Raw genomic sequence first — 20,282 nt, 5'->3', positions numbered from 1 at the left:
AAAAGCATCTGACCCGCTCTTCTTTCTTCCTTCTTCATCCACCCACCCTCACACTCTTTTTCTACAATTCGGCAGATACTTTCACCTTCGAGTTTTGCCCTTCTTTTTCGACACCTTGCTGTGTGACTTTCCACAGAATTTGGGAATAATAAAACCCAAAATGATCACCAGGTGATCATCCGCCGCCCCGGCCGATTGGTCAGTGGATGAGATGGTCAGATACGGCGGTGTTTAGTGGCCACACTTGCAACAATGTCTGCAAACTTCAAATATCTGAATGAGTATTTGTTCAGTTACAAAGCAATACATACATACGCTCAATTGATGGAATCCTTGATGTCAATCCCTCAACTGCTTGTCTTTTTAATCGTCTCTCTACCGTCCTCCCAATCACCCTCTCACCCTCTCACTGCTTATGAACTTGATATCCTCATAGGACGTAGGAAAAAGACCAAATGACGTTCTATGACTTCTGAAATTACTGTGTATCATATCATAGAAGATGGTTGAGAGGTTGTGAGAGTGCAATCCTGAAGCCTTGGAACTTGACGTTTGAAACACTCCCGCTGTAGTCAACTTCATCTGCCCAGGTGTGACTCCGGCCACCTGTCATCGCCAAGGGCATACGGTAGAGATATATGAATCTTGTCCTGGTCAGTCAACAAAACGCGCCACTAGAAACATGTTGAACACACTGCTCAAACGCTTTGATTCTCTAGAGCTCAAGTCACTTGGCGAGATCATATCCTTCGGTCCGAATTCAGGTCGTATCTTTCGGCGTTGGTCCGACCGCAGATGGTTAAGGCTACCGAGAGATCGCTCCGATTTTCAGGATTGAATTGGCCAAATCCCGTATCGAACTCTCGAAGTGCGGAACAAGGGTGCTTGAGACTAGATTGGGTCAGAGTGTGATTGACGCTATAGAAATCATACCGTATATGATCTCCAATCTTGGCATCAATTGTATTTAGCAAGAAGGAAGGCAGCTCGGATCCACCCACGGCGACATGATGCATCATGCCATCGTCAACTCTGAGAAATTAACCTTGCTGCCCGTTCAAAGACTTCACAGATGTTACTTACTGCAAAGTGGAAGAAACCACTGCGCCCAGGAGCACACAGAAGAGGCTAATCATGATTCTGATGGTCTAAGCTACCGAGAAAGTGTCTAATTTTATGGGATTGATAAAATTACCTAACCCTAGCTTTATCCCGGACGCTTAGTGAAGCGCCATGTCTTAAAGAAATAAAAATAGAAATAAAAATAACCCCCCCCCCCCCCAAATATTGAAAACCATAAACCATGACGCTAGGCATGGCAAGAAGATCGTGGTTAAGAAAAATCGTAGCTAGAAAGATTGTGGTCTTGAAAAGTATTTGCTAATGAATTCTAGTTCACGACAGGATCATTTGAGTATAAAAGATGATCAGGTTCGGTCATCGAAGCGTAAAGGACCGCGGTCATCAGCACTCTCAGATGATGGGCTGAGAGAGGCGGTTGTGAAGAAATTGGTTGTTGGTTTGTGACTCCCTCTCCCAAGCGCCTGAAGGGCAAGACTGGGCTTTTGGAGATAGCGGATCGATTAATGTAGAAAGGTTGCATGGAACTGTCTCTCGCTTCCCACCATCGGCATACAGGCCCATTTAGATGGAATTAATTGGTTTACTTGGTCGTTTAATACTTTTGCGTTCCTAGCAGAAATCTGCTTCTCTTCGTCCGTTCTATCCTGCTCTGTGGTAAATTCGTACCCACAACTAATGATTCACATAGCTAAAGCCTATGTGCTAGGACGAAGAATATCAGGCATCAATAAAGGAAATCCCGTCTACCTAGATCCGCTTACATGGCCGGGAAACAGGATAAGGCTGGTTTTTTTTGGTGGAGCCAGGGAAGTCTGTCACGGCTGAAAAGAGCGGAGAAGATTCGGTCAAATCTATTAGCGAGGGGCCACGTCAGCGCTTCAGGGGTGTTCAGGGCGTTCAGGTGAATGGGCTGAAGGAGCTGAAGATAGGGCGGCAAGGGCAATGTCCAAAGCAAATAAAAAACTAAAATGTAATAAAAACATACAACAGTGAGGATTCGCTGGTGGTCACCCACCCAGCTTACTAACTCACCGGCGTGTGGCTTAAATGCGGCCAGCAGTCGTGTTGAAATATCTCGGTTGCTGAGACAATAAGGAGGCTGGGATCACGTGCATAAATATATACTTGTTCACCAGCCTACTTGTATCTTAGACAATACAATCAACTCCCCTCAACAACATGAACACTGAAGCATCCCTTATAAAACAACAAGCGTCGCGCGACCGGGGGTGAGAAGGGTGAGTGCGCAATAGACAGGGTGAGAATCGGGTGAGAATCCTGCGGGCCGGCGCGATTACCGCACAGGCCGCCCCGCCAGAGATAAGTGAAATATTATTGGGTATAAGCGCAGGCTTTTGAAGCACTGTTCTCTTGGAATCTACACACTGCCACGCCCAAGCTTTGTTGATTGTTTACTATTTGGCGTAGGTAACGATCAATATTTCGAGCGATGGCTGACCGACCCGCCACGCCCTTCGGGCTCTCATAAATACCATGAAACATCAAATCTGGACTACAACCCACCGCTAGAATCGTGGAGCCGATGTCGAAGCGGCACTGGGAGGTTTAAGCTAGGTATGAAAAATTCCTGTTTCTTGCGCTCATATTGTACTACACTGAAAGATTGAACATTATTCACGAAAGATAGAGAAACAGCTTAATTGTCATATTTTTGTAAGCGAGATATATAATGACCAGGGAAAAACAGGTGGCAAAACTAATTTCGAGCAAGTTTGTGCTGCACCTTTATCTCCTACAGTTTTTCCGGGATCTAACCATGTGGTGATTAAAAGCTGTCTCAGATCAAAATTGCCAAAACGTCGGAACCACAATTGAAATCGTAGCCGAAGCCGACACAATATCGGTCCAATATATACACAAAGGTCCGACCATCACTATATATAGTTGCGTGCATGGCGTCTACTTTCTTGTGGTAAATAGTGCATACTTTATGCGCGTTCATATATGCGGGAGTCCAAGTGGCACCAAAATAGGTCCATTGGTAAGTCTACGTAGACGGACGTTGGCAGCGCCTACAGAGCGGCTAACAAGGTCTAAACGAGCCTCAAATAGCATTTGGATCTTCCAAGGTTCAGTAAAAACATGAGACGCGTGGCTTTAAGTTGAAACCACCTAGAGCCGATGTGGCGTTTACGCCAAGCGCCATTCCTTGTCAGCGATAGGAATGTTTCAAGCCCAGAATACCTAATTCTGACAGGAAGACGAAGTGACTTGCCGATTTATGTCATCTACATGCACCAATAGAAGCTGGAGAATTGAAGGAGTAATTTACATATGCATTATCTTGATACAATCTATATACATAGATTGGTGGGCGGGAATCGAGTACAAGTACCTAAGCCCAGGCCTAAAACTCTTGTGCCTCAGGCTGTTCCGGGTCTAAGCTTATCTCCGGATCTTGCTCTTGAGTCACCTCAACCTTTGGTGAAGGCTTATTTTTGGGTTTGGGTAAGTAAGGTTGTCGATTAATCGTCCCCCAGAAGGTGCTCGTTTCCTGAATATACTCCGTTTTCTCAAGCGTTGGCTCCCACTCCGCTTCATGTCCTTGGGCAATCTGAAGATATGGAAACAGCGTGTGGTTGAGATGCTCGCGGGGCGTACCTGGGAAATGAACCAGCAAATCTCCAGGGTGTACCTGGAAACGTGCAGGTGAATCCTTGTTTTGTTTCCGCCCATCTGGTGACCGCATATAGGCATTGAACCATCGCAAGGGGCAGTAAACCACGGATCGCGCAAATATTTCGTTCTCGTTGAAAAGGTTCGTTAAAGCTGATTGATCGGGCCAGAATAATTCGACGTCTGGATGGATCGTTGGGTAGGCGATTGCGGCGGATAGTAGATTTACAGACCATTCGTGTACGCGGAGGAAGAAAACTCCATTATTCATTCCGTTCCAGTCTTTTGTTAGTAACAAGTGGACGTCTCCGAAGTGATCGGGTGGGAGGAAGACCTCAAGAGGCATATTGGGGTTCATGAGAACTGTGTCGCTATCATGCCAACTATCGAGCGATTTGTGGATTAGCTTTGCTCACAGGGAATTGCAAGTAGACTTAGAGCCTGACTTACAAAAGCCACTCTAATCTTTGACCTTCTGGTTTTGCCAATTCCTGGAGGACCAGGGATAGAAGAATGGCATATTTGTTAAATGTACCGTCAAGGATAGGTTGACGGAGAATGAATTGTGGATAATTGAACCGTCTGCCATGCAATTCATGTGTTTCTAGCGCTTTGTCGTATGTTGTGCTGTTGCCATATATCATCGTCACTTTACCGATAGTCGGCTGTATTTGAGGGAAGTTGTTGGCTTGAGGTGTGTTAGCTTCATCTGTGGCAATCTGGGTCTCATCGCAAAGCTGATGCACGTACTGTATATGTCAAACAATTTAAAAAATCCCCAAATCCCTAAAACCGCGAGAACTAACTGCTGCCATAATTTTGACCTCGCGCGAGGGCTTCTGGGGAGGAATTTTGACATGTTGCGGGGTTCTTTGTTTTCTCAACAACCCCCTCATACGGATATGGGAAACAGCTCAGGAGAATTGGGAGATAACCGATCAGGATATGTATTTCCCGCCCCACCGCCCGACCAGGGAGTTAAACCCGGGAGCACGGGTCGGGCCCGCATGGTTAAGGAATCGAGACCACCTCGAGGGCTCAGCTGAGCGGTATTGATGGTATTGAAATGGTACTAACACGTTCTGTGGACTGGTGACGTGGAAAATCGGTTAGTTTCGCTATCATTTGAGGCGACTGAGAATTAGTGGTGACTCGTTCACAGGTCTGCCCGAACAGGGTTGGTATGGCCGTAGAGTGTTCCTGGTGTGGAAAGGCGGCTCAGTCTGTTGTACGGACTACCGGCACGGACCTGGCATCATCATCACGAAGAAAACCAATGACACAGCTGGGAATCCATTGGGGGTAGGGATTAAATGGGGCCGGCGCCAAGTAGCTGCATTGACTAAGGAGTGATTGGCGCGATGTATCCACGATCTCCACCATGTAAGTTTGGTTTTTTGATTCGACGTAATAGGTACCAGGTCGTTATTGGCTGACTTCCAAGGTTTTGATTTTCGCCCCCATACGGGATTCGGAGATTACCCACGTGTTTATTTTGCTGTTAATTTCTAAGGCTTGAGGAGGAATTATAAGAGGAGGAATTATCCAAACAGAAAGAAATCTTATTGATCTAGGGGGGTTTGAATATCGAATCCGAAGGCTTTTCTCCCGATGAGAAAGAAGCCGAGCCTTGGAATTTTGCCAGGTAATTTGTGTTTGCTTTTTATTCGAAATTTGGGCTTGGAGAACGATGGAGACCCGAGCGCTTCTCCACAAGTTAAACCAGCGAAAGGTATCAAGTGGAGATGCATGGTTGCCCTAAGTACCAGCGTTTATTAGCGGCTCCACTGCCTCGACTTTCAGCATGTTTGTTCGTCTTAACAATCGGGTTGACATCCCCTCCGTTCTTATATGATACTGTACAACTGCCTCTGAATCCAAACTTGAAAGGCCTGTTATCACTAACATCTGCATAGTGCATACATCAAGCATAATGTGAGTTCGACAACAGCCTCCAGCCTCATACCAGGCCCAGCGTCAGCGATACAATGATATATTAGCGAAATTGCTCAGACTAAGGTACTTTCGAATGTAAAGATACTCATTGGGTCCCATAATTACCCCCGTATTCTTACTAGCCCACTGGTATCTACACCTTTACATAACTTGGGCTTGTTTACGCGCGCACCATCCATTTTCATGTTAGCCTCTGATGAAGGCCCGGGGCGCGCCCGCCCCCCTTAATTACAAAACAAAGCCCCCCCTCTCTTGAAAAGGTTTGCCTTGGCATCTGCTCATACCGTTCTCTGATCTCGGTGTTTGGTTGAAGGTCTACTTAGCTTATATACCGGACTTGGTGAACTTCTTTCCTCCAAGGACCCTCAAGCATACCAAGCCGTCAAAATGGTGACCTCCACAACTTCAACGACGACTACCACGTCTACAGCGTCCACAGACACGATAACAACGATTGCCATGACAGGAATCTTCACTCCACCGATATCCTGCTCCAGCTCATGGACCTATGAACCGCAGGCTGCAAATGATGTTGAGGGTGGTCTTTTAATGCAGAACTGCGTGGAAGTTGATGGGGATAACACCGCATGCTGGCCATCCGGGTTTAACAACTGGGGGAGAACTAGCGCGTCACAAGTCTTCAGCCCAGGTTACTGTCCGGACGGTTATACGTCCGCAGGTTTGTCTATTGCGCAGTCTGTTACTGGTGCAGTATGCTGTCTCGCGTGAGTGCTGAATGGCCCTACCGGAGAGAAACCTGCTAACCATAAAACTCATTAGAGATTTTGCATACAGCGTTGTGGGAGAGTACCCAGGATGTATCAGTACATTAGCATCGACAAATTCAATGCTCGTCACCATCCGCCAGGAAACAGGGGATAGTACAGAAATTACCGGACCAGTCACAATGTGGGGTCAACCCATTAGTATCCTATGGGAGAAGAAAGACTTAAGCCTATTTGTGCCCGCCACTACAACCTCAGCTTCAATTACTTCAAGTACGGACTCGACAACGGCCTCTGGAACAACGGCGACCTCCTCGTTATCGACCGCTTCAACTTCACCGGCATCCGCAACGTCAGACTCGGGTAGCTCGTCTGTAGGATCATCGTCCGGTGGCTTGTCGACAGGAGCTGGAATTGGAATTGGAGTGGGTGTGGGTGTGGCTGGAGTAGCTGGGCTAGCCGCATTAGCCATTTGGTTTTTCATGCGCAAGAAGCGCAGTCAGAGAAGTACCCCGGAGAACCCAGATACCCGGATCGATTTCTACAACCCCCGGGCTCCGGGCGCTTCTTACAAGGACCCGGCAAACGCCCGTATACCACCTTTGCAGGACTACAGGCCCACCGAGCTAGATGGATACGCGACCCGGGAGAAGCGTTTCCATGAATTGGACGCTACTTCATGATACTGATACGAGACAACGTTACGGCTGGTGTCTGTCGCTTTCGACCAACTTGTCCATGTTGCCTCTTTCGCATGAGGGACGAGTATGTCTAGTGCCAAGCTTGACATTTACTGGCTCGGAGGATGAAGCTTTTAGACGGCTTCTATTGAAGTATTTGTGATATCGGCGCTGTTGTATAGTCATTTTTTCCCTATATACCTAATCTACGGCCAGTAATTGTCATGACAAGAGATCTCTCGAATGAGCTTCCTACTTGCATGCGTTCTATTCATTGGAGTCCAGATGGGTCATTGATCGCTGGTGGATTTGAGATCGGTAGCATTTCCCCCTGGGATCCATACACAGGAACAAAGCGGATGTCATGGTCATAGGGATCCAAAGGGGATCCAAAGAGTACCTGATGCAATCCTATGCCGATACTGGGGTGTTCCTTCGATAGATGGAGGGAAGAAGGTGATATACGAAATACTCGAAAGAACGGTCAAGGGATAACAATGTGATGTCTTCCCTGAGAAGACGGCGCGTTCGTAGCATAATGAGCGCGAGAACCCTGATTCTTTAAGATGGGCATCCGCTGAGTGAAAGTGTGGCTTTGAATATGGAAGCGATTGGAATGGGCGAGGATGGTACTGAATCGATTCAGTGAGAGATGCGCGCTGATAGTAAGTCATCAAAGGAAGAAACAAGGGGCTATATTGCCCATCTAGACCGCTATCTCAATCCGGTAGACTCTGGTCACTCAGTCTCTCGGCCCGTACCTCAAACCGCTTGATCTTTTCAGGCCAGGCAAGCTCTCTAAGCTCCACCAGTGAGCGATCTTTTTCTCTAGGCTATATTGATATATGAGTTGGTAATAAATCATAAATCGTGCGTCGAAGTCACATGACTAGGTAATATCGGTTCAGCAATTAGACGGTATCATACTAACTTACACCATGAGCAATTGAAACGAGCTTCTGAGAGACTATAGACCCGAAAATAATTGTGTACAAAATTATTTAGGTAAGAGGGTTGCCAATGATAAATAGATACAACAGCAAGTCTCAAATCATGCGACGTAGCCGCTTCGATCGTCTCAGCTCAAAAGTGAAGACTTCGGGTGAGGATGTGTGCTTTGGTGGTCGTGAGGACCGTGGCATGCCTTTCCCGTGAGAGATAGTCTCACTGGTTGTTGGAGCCTTAGCATGTATGATCTCCTTGGATTCTATTAGAGATTAGTACAGAGGAAGCAATAGTCACCCATCGTCTAGAACTTACCCGTTTCGCATTTTGCACCCTCTATTTCCTTCATAATATCACGCCTAGAGCCAAGTTGTAGTAAATCCGAAGGAGCCTTTGTCACTTGATCATTCGAGTGAGTGTCGCTTTCCTGTAGGTCTTCAAATTGTAGAATTTCAATTTTCGCATTCTGACTAATCTCTGTGCGGGCTGTGGAAGGGGATCCCTTGATAATCGCCTAGAATTGGAGCGAGGTCATGATCTCGGTGTCGGCATCTGAATCGCACTTATCTGCCTCTGTTTCGATGTGGATCACGATTGGATTGGGAGCCGAGCCCGAGGGACTAGTGTCACTCTTAAACACTTTGGGATGAGACTCCGGTGTATAACTCGGAAGAATGAGCGTCACGTACGACCAATTCACAGGCTGGAGATCTAAAAGTCCCAGGCGGGCTATCAATTGCCTAGTAAGGGAGGCTGAGATAGTCCGGCGTGATCTGAATACCTGCTTCGGAATCATGCTGATTCGTGCTGTAGTCTTTATCGATATGGATCATAATAGGATTGGAAGTAGAGCCTAGTGGGCTTAACCCCTTATTGTCTCTTGTACCTAGGCCATAAGGATGAGTGTTTTACACGGCGAATATGGAGCACGATGACTCACTTTGGTCGTAGTTCCTTTTAGCTTCTTGGTAATAGCATTTGTTCAAGGAGAGTGTAAGAGCGTTTGGTATATCTGCCTCCTGCCCGCTCGGGGCAGGCTAGGCTGTGTCATAAGTCAACTCCTCTAACAGCTCACCAAATTTAATGGCTAGGCTAGATTCATCATCAATCATAATAGGATTTCTCTTCGTGCTCCTAGGTTCGGGCTTTGTGCTCGATTCATCATTAATTATGATGGGATCTGTCTTCATGCTACTAGGCTCGGTGTACCAGGGCTTCGTGCTAGATGCTTCATATACTTAGTCAATGAGATTATAATGAGATTGAACTCGCTTCAGGGCTCTTACCAATGGCTTCTGGCAGTTTCTCGAAATAACTCATGATGACTGGTGTGTGCGGATGAAATAGTGAACCTTGGAACTTGGAAGAGCGATGTTGGGTGTTTCCATGAATGTACGAGATGCAGGGCTTTATATCTTTCAAATATTAAGGTCAGGCAAGCGACATGGTTCTATTCTTACCATAGACGGTGAAAGCCTCGGCAGCGTCGCATGTAGATGGAGATGTAACTGCAAATACTTACCAGCGTAATGCACGATGCATGGCCAGTATACGAATCAGCTCTCCCATTCAACCAACATGTAAAGTGGTACTATTTTGGGAAGAGGAACTCATGCAGGTAGTTTCATAGCCACTGAAATAGCTAGCTCTGCTTGCCAATCGTTCCATTGATTAGCAAAAGAAATGAAACCCGCATCATCAAAGCACTGGCAGCTGTGCCAATCGCATCCAACCACACCGCGCTATCCCGGAGCCTAGGATATGATGTGATATCAGGTCTCACTGGAGGCTTGCATTAGCTTTCAATCCACACGTATCTGCCTTCCAAGGCGGATTCAAGGCCTTTTCGCGAGAGCCAAAGCCTGACTAACAACTAGCTGGCCGCTAGATTACCGCTCTCGCGACGAGAGTGGCGCACAGGACTTTTTCCTTCCAAGAATTGTATATTTGACAAAGCCTCGATTCATCGCAGGTTTTCCCCTAGGAATGCCCTTACAAGCTATAAATTCCAACATAAGAACAATAGAACTGTGTTCTAGAGGGCAGGGTTAGTTTCCGAAAATGGGCCGAGCATGAGATAATCACGCTATGCACTGGCCTCTTGCTATCATTACTTCACGTTCAATCATCTACTAAGGCTGGTCTCACCTCCTTTCCCTCCTGGTCGCATATATTTGACCTGTACTTTGACAAAAACCGCCCCGATCTGATCATTATACCTGATGACAATGCATCACCAAGGGCCGAACCTCTTCCTTTGCGGCTTGAGCTTGAGATAATGATGCTTGGACTGATGGACCCGACCCCTTCATGTATCCTCGCGTTCTTGCTTCTCCGCAGCAGCAAAGGCTGCTGCTGCTTTGGCCGCTGCCTCCGCTTCTGGCTTTGGATCTTCTTCGCGTGGCATGGCAGGACACTATGAAACCTGTCAATTAACCCCTTCCACGTCGCATGCAGACGCCAGTCTGGCCGCGACTTTCTCCGACAACTGGACAACTAGCCTGTGAAGGTACAGGAGAGCTAAAGTGATTTCAAATTCAGTTAAATGAGCAGGCATCGGAAATTGCGAAGACTCCATCGGATTTACTTGACGTGGCTCTGTTACTGAGGCTGTGAAGTATCATGTGGAGCGTGCGAAATGCCAACCGAGTGAGTTCCAGGTGATAAGATACTTAAACTATCCCACTAATTCTTATTAGAGTCCAGCAGCCCTAGTGAGAAGGACTGAGTACTGGAGGCTGAGGACCCTACGGCAACTCAGAATGTGAAACCTCTAGAAGCTAGTAACACTATTGCGCAAGGTAAAGGAGACGAAGGCGAAGCTGCCAAAGGCATGTCGCGGTCCTCCCGACCGCCGAAGCGTACATCATCCGGGGACGTCTCTTCTGGGTTTAAAGGATCGACGCGCCAATCACCACACGGGAACGGCACTTCTGGGCTTAGAAGATCGAAGCGATCGAAGCGCTAATGGTGATGTATCTCCTGTATATATCCACTCTTTGTTTACCAATGATCCACACGTTCGGTGAATACAACTATCGTTCGGCCTCGGCCTTTTAGGCTAGCATTACTAACGACTTGCGGAAATTGTGATTCATTTATTAATTGAATTCAAATTCCAGACTCTACATAATATAAAAGCCAAGCACTCCATTTTCAGCTTTAGAAAAGGAGACTAGTTTAGCAATGCCCCGCCGCAAGGTATTCCCGGATAGCTCAGCTTGGCCTATTCATAGAAGGCCACGGTTTTGCCAGAAGATCATGGTTTTACTGTTTTACCAACCCTCGTTCGCCCGGTCGGCCTTGATGCAGCCCTACTTGTGGCCCACCTAGATTTCGAGCCAATCGAAACACCATATTTCGCCGCCAGGTGTACTTGGCGCCCTGGCCAGGCTTTTCTTTTCTACACCCCGGAGTCCTGATTGAGCGTGATTATAGGTGGTTGGCAAGTAGCACTGAGCAGATATGAATCTCATCAAGTTAACTAAGTATCGAACCAAGGCGTGATTAAATGACCAAGAGCGAACTATATCTCCCTAAGGACCCAGTTTTCAATCTGGCCAGTAGTACGACTAAGCGTATTCATCACGTCGTATATATTTTGAGCGGCTGATCGACAAGCGGCATCTTTTGATGCTGCCTCGCCTAAGGAACTTAGCAAGGATTGAATATAGACATATAGATCATACTCACCAGTAGCGAGGTGAGATCTTTCAAAACGATACAAACTCCACAGCAGCTCTTCAGATGCACCATGGAGCTCAGACACAAGATCGATTAATCCCCTTCGGTCAATGATAGTGGTAACACCATCTCGGTAGTCTTTGATAACTGTTGCCATCCCAGCGCGTACGACGACTGATTCTTGAGTGACAAGATCGCGAAGCTCGTTCTCAGTGGGGCTGAGCGGTGCCGAACGGACCGTCGTAAAGTACAGCAAACTGAGAAGATAAGGAGATAAAATCATATCGGCCAGGCTGAGTAGATTGCAAGTTAGACGATTATTGATCCTCTTTGTAGACCCTCATTGAGTGCGTATCAAAAATTCGCCTAACTATATCACTGGTATCTCACAGTATTTTATTTTCGGCTCTTGGTGCCATCCCTATTTTAGCTAAAGAGGGACCCAATGTAGGCTCTTGGTGCTATTCCTATTTCAGCTAAATGGCCCCACTTGTCCACCCCGAAAGGTTTTACAACGATCGGAGACCTCGCTCTAAAAACACGCGTCTAAATTATTTAAAGCTCCTGGTTAGTATGTTCCAAATCGATACCCTTTCTTTATCTCCTTCTTATAAAATATTATAAAAAATCTCGAGATGGTCTTAAGGGCTAACTAGCGCTTAACATCATACGTCGTAAGGTACCAGCGAAAAAAAGGTTTCGACCAGCTTTATATCAAATCTTTCTTCTAGATAGAAGTGACGTAGCTACTCAAGATTAAGTTCTTCCATAAATCTACACTACTTTTTAGTTCATAACCAGATCAAGGGCATAAAGAGCGATCGATACTCATTAAATGTATTGCCCATACACCGAACCTTATTATTCGTTAGCGGCTTGTTTTTCTTCTGATATTTAGGCTTTAGGCCATCTACATAAAGGAAGGCCTGGAGGTAGTCGAGGTTTTTAATCTGTCTTTTTGGCGGCATCTTAACCTGATTTCTCATAGATGGACTCAATAAGAATAGAAGACAGTATCGATATTTCGCTGCGACCCGCAATGGGCGATCGAGTGTCCATTTAAAGATAAATATGTAATCAGAGATTATTAAATTACTATTAAAAGCTTTGCTAAGAGTTAGCACCATCTTTATAGGGACTAGTGTCGTTAGTGGGGCTAGGTGGAAAGACCATGATTCTGTGAATGCCACGGTTTTCGAGCAAAACAACACGCATATCATGGCCTTTCCACTACGGACCATATGTTATCACGTATCGTTAACACTGATAAGGTCCTGGGATCGAACCCCAGTCTGGTCATATCTTTTTGTCAAATCTTATTTTTGGCACCGAAAGAAAGTGACGAGGCTCATATCAACGGAGACAATGAATAGACAAGGAGGCTTAGTGTTGAACATGATGCGGAGGTTATTTGTGGACGTAACCTTACTGCACTTGCTGGAACTATGAAATCCGGTCTGGATGTGCTAGAAGTGTGATTTGTGGGCTGTTTCCGAATCATTAACGGTATTGTTGTAATCCAAAGTGAATATTCCGGTCAAACTGGGTACAATGAATTTCTCTTCTTACGCAGTCCTTTTGAATTCCTTCCCCCCAAATTGATTCAAGACGAATCATCGAACCTTCCTATCACAAAGTAGGAAATCTGCTCTATTCAGTGTCTTCGTTGACTTTCATCATGTCCAGACGCCGGAAGATGATCCATAGCAATACACCCGCTGCACCCAAAATTCCAGTCAAAATAGCGTACATTGTGACTAGATGAGGGTTCTGAGAGAGTGGAGTGAATGCCAGAGCAAGACAGGCTCCAATTCCACCCATACCAAGCCAGATAGCCTGGACCAATGTTTTCATACTCTTCGGAGCCTTATTATAGGCATACTCGGTTCCCGTGGTAAAGCAGAAGACCTCCGCCAATGATCCACCAAAGTAGATAGGAATCTGGAGAAAGACAGAGACGTGATTTGGAATCGTCCGATCCTTTGCCGCGGCACATGCAAGGGGATTATCGTAGCATGGGCCGGTCTGGTAGATAAGCTTTTGAATGCCAGTGGTATATGCCATGGCGAACGTCAGAACCAGAAATCCAACTGTCATGCGCGCAATCGGTCCAAATGAAATTCTTCGTTTTGTAAGGAAAGGATAGAGCCCTTTCTGGATGATGGGGGCAACGATGATACCAGAGATAGCCCCTGCTATCTTCATCATGTCGTTCGGGATACCGTAGGTTTCCATCTGCCCAGCTTGGGAGATCAAATTGTTGAAAGTCTGGTTATAGCAAAGCCAATGGATGGGGAAGAGAATCCTTGGGTATTGTTAGCAGTGAATTTAGACTAGAGATTTTCTTTTATGAACCTACAGAACTCGGCTAGTCAGCAGACTCAATTTGATGTCCTCGATGAACGAATCTGTCCAGGGAACCTGGTAACCGTGTCGCTGAAGCTGGACATCCGGCTTTGCGGCATCCATGTTGAAGCCGCTCATAATTCCGAGACGCAGCGCTGTGCATACCTGCGGCATAATATTCGTCGTAGGCACAACTCGTACTGGAGATTTCAAAGGTTAGCGAGAGATCACTGCTGATGAGCTTTTGCCTACTCACTGAAGTAGTTGCTTCCGAACAGGACCGGAAGGAGGGCGAGCCACATGGCACAGCATGGAACCAAGTACGCAACCCAGAAGCCGACATATCGCTCCAATAATGGTGTGGAATCAGCCAAGAAACCAATAATATTTATTGTCCTATATTGCTCTTCAGCAAAGATGCCAGTAGAGGCTATGAAGAGAAAGTGGGTACTCACCAGTAGTAAACATTGTAAATGTAAGTGATTGTCAACTCTCGGTCGGCGACAACTTTCTTTCCTTTCTTAGTTCTGATGCGGAATTCCTCCTCGTCGTATTGGTCGGCTACTTGAAATCAGTTTTATTCTCACAAATGCGGTACCATTGAAACAACCCACCGATAAAAGGCACCACTGTAGCATTAAATGCACCGGATCCAATAGACATGAGGATGGAAGCAACAACTACACCACCCAAGGCAGCCCCTTCATGCATAGCAGTAGGCAGTGATGTTCCGAAAAGAATGGTGGCGCCAACGGCCTCGATACTTTGATCATATTAGCTTTTGAACGTCGAAGGGGCAGAATACAGTATCAAGGGATGTTTTACATAGCAGCATAAATCATGGTCTTATGACGGCCCAACCAGCTATCAGCAATTACGGCAGCAGGTACGGGGGCAATGTATGACACAATGAACAAGGCATTGACGATGTTTGAAGCCGTAGCCTCCCCTAGACCGAGGGCTCCGGGAACCTCTCCGCCGGGGGCATTTTGCAGGTAATTCTCTGTGGACCTTTGTCAGCGAGATGACCTTGAACATCGGGGGCGGTAGAGTCCAGGGTGGAGCACGCACGCAGTGGAGCAGTCGCCCCATACCAGACAAAGCGTTCCAAGATGCCTGCGATACAGGCTACCCAAACGCGATTGGGGACGATATCGACTACGTGGAGAAGATCGCGGACTTCGTCTTCTGTGGCTAAGCGACCGTCTTCGTCGTCCGAGGAAGCAGGGATACTATGAGTAGATTGGAGCGGCGCATGATCTTCCAATTTAGAATCAAGACTTGAGTCCTGATCTATTTTGCGGAAAGGAAAAGCCCCGTTATCAGCATGACCGTTCTTTTCTTCAAGTTGAGAAGCCATCACCAACCGTGACTGTAAATGAAGCTCTGTGATTGTATTCGCAGAGCTGTGCATATCAGGAATCGTGCGCAAGGGTTTGAACGTCGCTTGTTCGCTCGCCATTGTGGGGGAAAATATCGAGTGAGCGTGAGTTTGGAGACAAAAGTCAAGAGGTCGTGAGGGGATAATGTTGAAAGCCGGGGGTGTTGGGGGTCAGCTCTTTTATCTAGGTATTCGGGGGAATCAGGGCCCATCGAACCCGGAGTCCGAGGTGGTCCGGCGGTGACAAGCCATTGTAACCCTGCGATCTTACAAAAGTACGGCATTTCGGTCTTGCTAAGGACATAGGGAAGTGATTGTTGCTTCTTCATCGTGGAAGTCATTCACCGAAGGTGGTCATTTACGAAAAATCGATAGCACTCTGCCGGCGACCTACACCAAAAACCTGTACGGAAATCTGATGAGGAACTGGCTGTAGCCAACAGTAGAAAAGCAATGACCGGATTGTTGGATCCTAGGTAAACAATCATACTGAGTGTCAGGAGCGGCTGAGAAGATTGCCTCGAATTGCACTGTGTAGTCTATGGGTGTTTGAAGTAATAATTCAATTGAGAATATTCCGCCAGCGCGCATTAATTCATGTTTTGATTCTCCCCATATCCTCAAATTATCATTAACCGACGAATAAAGCAATCGTCAATAGAGTCCAAAAGTAGTGCCTTTACCGCCAATCCCCTTTGGACACGGACTCTTATACGCTTACTTTGTGTACCAAGGTATAATTGTGAAACAAAATGGACTCTATCCATGCAGGTTGACGCAGTTGACTGGTCTATTTTAAGGAGAAACCTGAGTCGTCTTTGATATTTTTACTACTTTTCCAAAGTTTGCAAGCGAGATAAAAATCCGAGAGTTACGTTCCAAATGAAAAAAATGTGGACAGTAGTCTCGGACGGCGGACAAAGTGGACACGAGGGGGTATTTAACCGCTCCACCCCCTCACGATACGTTCTCCATTCTCCATCGCGACAATGATTGGAATCCTATGAAAGCGAAGCATCATGACTCGAACTCATGCGGTAAATCCTGTTCCGCAATTGAACATTCTGGACGGACTGCAAATTGCTCAAACTTTCCTGTTTCGTGTTCCCTGGACCATTGTTTCCACTCTTTCCCGTCGTTGGTGGCCGTTCAACAACTACCAACCCCCACCCTTGAAGGAACACTTATTCCGCCATCTCATGACATGGTACGATCTGAGCTTATCAGAAGTCAACTCCAAAAACCACAAAAACTACATTATTAACAGTTCTAGTATTTTCGAGAATCTCCCACCCGCTGTGATAAAACGAATAACGGTCCGAGATGAAAATGAAATCCTCGATTCCATACGCTATAATGATCTGAAGGGACAAATTTTCCAGCGTATTCAACAGGAAAAGTTTTCGGCATACTGGCTCTGTCGCGGCCTGTCCTTGGAGCCAATCAAGCCTATTGATGCAGATGTGATTCTGCTTCATGTCCATGGAGGGGGATATGTGATGGGCCATCCATCACAAAACGCCCCTGAACTTCTGTTCATGGCGGAATTACTAGCTGGGAAAGGGTTGAAAACAGCGATTTTCTCGCTTGAATATTCTTTGATGCCTAACGGCTATTTTCCTACTCAGATTGACCAATTGTTTGCCGCTTATGAGTGGATTGTACACACGATGGGCGTGGATGCATCTAAGATATTGATCATGGGAGAATCAGCTGGTGCTCACTTGGTCCTGTCTTTCCTTACTTTTCTATCCGAAACGAGTGATCCAACTTCACTTCCAAAACCTAGGGCTGCCTTCCTCCTCAGTCCCTGGGCCAACCTACGGTCGGATCATCCGAAGACACTTGCCCTTCACTGGGAGGATCGATTGTTCAAGGAATCACTGGATGCTTCAGCAAAGGATTTCCTTCGTAACGCAACTTCCCACCAGCTGGATCTCTATGAGAGCTTTGCGACGAAGAACAGCTGCACAAAACGCCGTCCCTGGAATGAAATCCTTCCAAGCATTACCCGGGTATCCGCTGGATCCGATGAGCTTGTTTTTCTATATGATATCCAAGATTTTGTTGAAAATGCGCAAGAAGATGGTGCGGAGGTTAGCATAACTATAAAAGAAGGAGTCGACCATGCATGGCAGTCAAACGAGGCGCGAGGGTTTCATCAACGCTTTTTAGGACAACGGAGAGGATCTATCGATGAGTCCATCATGCCTGGTTATCGTGAGGTAGCGCAGTTTGTCGGTTCGATATTTGCGCCTTGTGATAAATGAACATTGCAGTATTCTGATTGACTTCCACCTTCTCATATTCATTACCAATGATACTGTGACCCACAAAAAGCAGTTAGGATTTCCATGTGGCCAAGAATGAACACCCAGGAACTGTCGAATTCATTCTTGGAACCGGTCAAGTTGACGCCAATGCAATGAACGCAAATGAACGGAGAGCCTATTCATGGACCCCCAATGGCAAAAGAAAGACCAGAATGTAGAAAATCTTGTTCTATGGTGGAGCTGATCCAACTCTCCAGAAATTGGAGAAAGAGATTCGGCGAGCGCCACAATCTATTATGACTATGGGCAATGAATCGGGTTGTGATTTGGTATGGCGGAGAAATATGACCAATTTCATTCCCTTAAGCTCTGTTGCAAGCCATATAGCAGAATATAGACTTTGAAACAAATGCTTGATCTAGGGAGCCGCCAAAATGACTGATGTTCGAGATCCATGAAGAGTCGTTATCGATCGCTGATTGGCTCGCCGATTGGTTCCTAATAAGGTAACCTTTGCGCCCCCAACAACATCATCTTCAGACCCACTTCTCACGCCCCTGCTAGCTCTAAATGCTGACTAGAAATATAAGCTGCGAAAAATCTTCCTGTCAGTTTCCTTCATCCATTACAACATCTCTGATGGCAAGTGACGAGAAATCCAAGAACCCCTACGAGGATCTAGATCGCCATGAGCGAGAGATATCCTCATCTCAAGCAGAGGAAACATTCGCTGCTGATGAACAACCCCCACAGTACAGCCCTCCTGAGGTGACAGCAGGGAGCTCATCAGCAGCTGCAACAAGAGAGCAGCCATCAGCTCCAAGGTCAGCGAGAATCATCGCAATTCCCGCGATCGCGCCTGCAAACGAATCACCCTTTCTCCGCGCCTATGCACCAACACTGGCAAAGCACCAACTACCAAAGGAATCGTTCATGAGATTCCTGGACCAGTTGAATGATGTCGTGACTACCAGCCCACCAATGCAGGTACTAGATGCAACAGGTGGGGTGCTTAGGTCCGTCCCGATTTTGTTCCCGCTGCATTGGATTGGCTCTATGGTGAGCGGCCTCGCCAATCTGGGTAGTCATGGGATCTCGAAAAGTCGCTCTGATTCCACGATTCGTCAGGCGAACAAAGATCTATTCGAACCACGAGGTTTGAAGGTTGAGATCGCCAAGTTGGACGCTGTCGCTCATATCGCCAAGATCCCAATCCTGAATTCTCAGGGGAAGGTCGACCCAGATGCCCCTCTAATTCGACAATTGAGTGGACTGTCTATGGTTGAATCTGACCTGGCGCAGGAAGTCGATATACAGCAGCGCAGGATTCAGATATTTCAGCCCTGGATTGCTGAGCTTGACGTTGATTGTGCTCTTCCGTGGAGTCAAAAATCAAGATTGACGCGGTTCAATGCGGCTCTTAAGAAGAGAAATGAGGGCGGGCGGAACCGAGGCCAAGAGCCGGGTAAAGATGAAGAAGACTCTGACCTTCGAAAGAGTCTTTGGCTTGTTATTCGGGAAATGGGTGATGAGAGCACAGCGGGTTCCGCAGCAAGGAATTGATGATGTTTATTAGCGCCACTGGCTGGCGTACCTTCTGGTGGCATTGGAACCGATGGACAGAGAAATGATATAATGACTTTGAAATAGAGCTGATGTTCTCTGTGCAGTATTTAGTTTGGTAATTTTGCTTTATATAAATTAAGAATTGTGTGTGACATTTATTGGCATGTCAGTAGCTGTAGTGCAACTTTAGCATAATACCCCTACATCGACATCTGTATCGCCCGAAGACATATCCGAGGTATCACGAGCACTAGGTCAAGTAAGTAAAAAGACGAGAATATGTTCCTGCCCAGATCTATGTTTGTTTGTCGAGGCTAATAGTCAGGGGCACCCAGCCTGTTAAATAGAACATGAGTCGGCGTTCCTCCGATATCGCATCTAAGGTTCCAAGTAACCAGCCACCCGACGGATTTTCCGCGGTGTATAGTTTACATAAGTTTGATAGCAGGTCCAGATAATTGAGTCGCCTAGGACATTTACCGCGGGCCTCAATTTGCCTAGCACCTTGAGACCCGAACCCCTTGTACAGGGATTTGATTCGATAGCGGGGATGCCGAGAGATGGCCTGAGCGCCATTCGGGTCTGTTTGGTCACGCTGAACCCCGCGGGTCGACAGATTCCATCAATGAGGCCACGAACTCGGCACATGGTGCCGAGAGAGCCATATTCAGTTGTTTTGGAAGGGCGCAGAACTCAAAGCTAGATCCCATAATCTGTGTATAATTCTGCTCTAGAATATAAGGCTTTACATATCGGAAAACAAGTTGAGCAAGCGGGTTGGAGATTCACACTGCACTCCACGTTTTTGCCTGGCTCCACATTAATGGCCCCCCTTTAACAAGTCCCGCAGCTTAAAGTGCGGCAATCTAGCCGATATCCCTAGTCGATTCATGCAAGTCGAAGGTTTCAAAACCCGGATTATAAATGGAAGTGAAAGTGGCGCTCGCCTGACTACGGCCTACTTGCTTCCCAGCATAACTTTTATACCTGTAGCCAAGCGTAAGCC

At 46.7% G+C, this 20,282-nt stretch overlaps 10 protein-coding genes across 10 annotated transcripts; 3 read left to right on the top strand and 7 right to left on the bottom strand.

Moving 5' to 3' along the window:
* Window positions 1–740: 740 nt before the first annotated feature.
* N7484_001872 (uncharacterized protein) lies at window positions 741–1,016 on the bottom strand (the record flags this gene model as incomplete). Its single annotated transcript, XM_057112292.1, is given in 2 exon segments — window positions 741–918; window positions 934–1,016. The coding sequence occupies 2 exon segments, from the start codon at window positions 1,014–1,016 to the stop codon at window positions 741–743; spliced, it is 261 nt and encodes an 86-aa protein (XP_056977029.1).
* Window positions 1,017–3,451: 2,435 nt separating this feature from the next.
* N7484_001871 (glycosyltransferase family 34 protein) lies at window positions 3,452–4,469 on the bottom strand (the record flags this gene model as incomplete). Its single annotated transcript, XM_057112291.1, has 2 exons — window positions 3,452–4,103; window positions 4,171–4,469. Coding segments are annotated over 2 exons (951 nt in total), but the record flags the coding sequence as incomplete, so codon positions are not given.
* Window positions 4,470–6,063: 1,594 nt separating this feature from the next.
* Window positions 6,064–7,084, top strand: N7484_001870 (uncharacterized protein; the record flags this gene model as incomplete). Its single annotated transcript, XM_057112290.1, has 2 exons — window positions 6,064–6,401; window positions 6,457–7,084. 2 exons carry the CDS (start codon window positions 6,064–6,066, stop codon window positions 7,082–7,084), a joined length of 966 nt encoding a protein of 321 aa, XP_056977027.1.
* A 1,043-nt stretch (window positions 7,085–8,127) lies between these two features.
* On the bottom strand, window positions 8,128–8,375 carry N7484_001869 (uncharacterized protein; the record flags this gene model as incomplete). Its single annotated transcript, XM_057112289.1, has 2 exons — window positions 8,128–8,288; window positions 8,342–8,375. 2 exons carry the CDS (start codon window positions 8,373–8,375, stop codon window positions 8,128–8,130), a joined length of 195 nt encoding a protein of 64 aa, XP_056977026.1.
* Window positions 8,376–9,063: 688 nt separating this feature from the next.
* N7484_001868 (uncharacterized protein) lies at window positions 9,064–9,346 on the bottom strand (the record flags this gene model as incomplete). The annotated part of the gene is made up of 2 exons (XM_057112288.1): window positions 9,064–9,263; window positions 9,313–9,346. 2 exons carry the CDS (start codon window positions 9,344–9,346, stop codon window positions 9,064–9,066), a joined length of 234 nt encoding a protein of 77 aa, XP_056977025.1.
* A 988-nt stretch (window positions 9,347–10,334) lies between these two features.
* Window positions 10,335–10,583, bottom strand: N7484_001867 (uncharacterized protein; the record flags this gene model as incomplete). Its single annotated transcript, XM_057112287.1, has 2 exons — window positions 10,335–10,442; window positions 10,464–10,583. The coding sequence occupies 2 exons, from the start codon at window positions 10,581–10,583 to the stop codon at window positions 10,335–10,337; spliced, it is 228 nt and encodes a 75-aa protein (XP_056977024.1).
* A 969-nt stretch (window positions 10,584–11,552) lies between these two features.
* On the bottom strand, window positions 11,553–11,993 carry N7484_001866 (uncharacterized protein; the record flags this gene model as incomplete). Its single annotated transcript, XM_057112286.1, has 2 exons — window positions 11,553–11,671; window positions 11,720–11,993. The coding sequence occupies 2 exons, from the start codon at window positions 11,991–11,993 to the stop codon at window positions 11,553–11,555; spliced, it is 393 nt and encodes a 130-aa protein (XP_056977023.1).
* Window positions 11,994–13,360: 1,367 nt separating this feature from the next.
* On the bottom strand, window positions 13,361–15,518 carry N7484_001865 (Proton-dependent oligopeptide transporter family; the record flags this gene model as incomplete). Its single annotated transcript, XM_057112285.1, has 7 exons — window positions 13,361–14,015; window positions 14,070–14,256; window positions 14,313–14,452; window positions 14,512–14,617; window positions 14,671–14,819; window positions 14,882–15,059; window positions 15,128–15,518. 7 exons carry the CDS (start codon window positions 15,516–15,518, stop codon window positions 13,361–13,363), a joined length of 1,806 nt encoding a protein of 601 aa, XP_056977022.1.
* Window positions 15,519–16,456: 938 nt separating this feature from the next.
* On the top strand, window positions 16,457–17,707 carry N7484_001864 (alpha/beta hydrolase; the record flags this gene model as incomplete). Its single annotated transcript, XM_057112284.1, has 1 exon — window positions 16,457–17,707. One exon carries the CDS (start codon window positions 16,457–16,459, stop codon window positions 17,705–17,707), a length of 1,251 nt encoding a protein of 416 aa, XP_056977021.1.
* Window positions 17,708–18,349: 642 nt separating this feature from the next.
* Window positions 18,350–19,273, top strand: N7484_001863 (uncharacterized protein; the record flags this gene model as incomplete). Its single annotated transcript, XM_057112283.1, has 1 exon — window positions 18,350–19,273. One exon carries the CDS (start codon window positions 18,350–18,352, stop codon window positions 19,271–19,273), a length of 924 nt encoding a protein of 307 aa, XP_056977020.1.
* Window positions 19,274–20,282: the final 1,009 nt, after the last annotated feature.

This window comes from Penicillium longicatenatum (assembly GCF_028827895.1).
Source record: "Penicillium longicatenatum strain IBT 33135 chromosome Unknown contig_1_segment0_segment0, whole genome shotgun sequence".
NCBI lineage: Eukaryota > Fungi > Ascomycota > Eurotiomycetes > Eurotiales > Aspergillaceae > Penicillium > Penicillium longicatenatum.
Note: the sequence above shows the minus strand (reverse complement) of the source record. Positions and strands in the feature narration are given on the sequence as shown.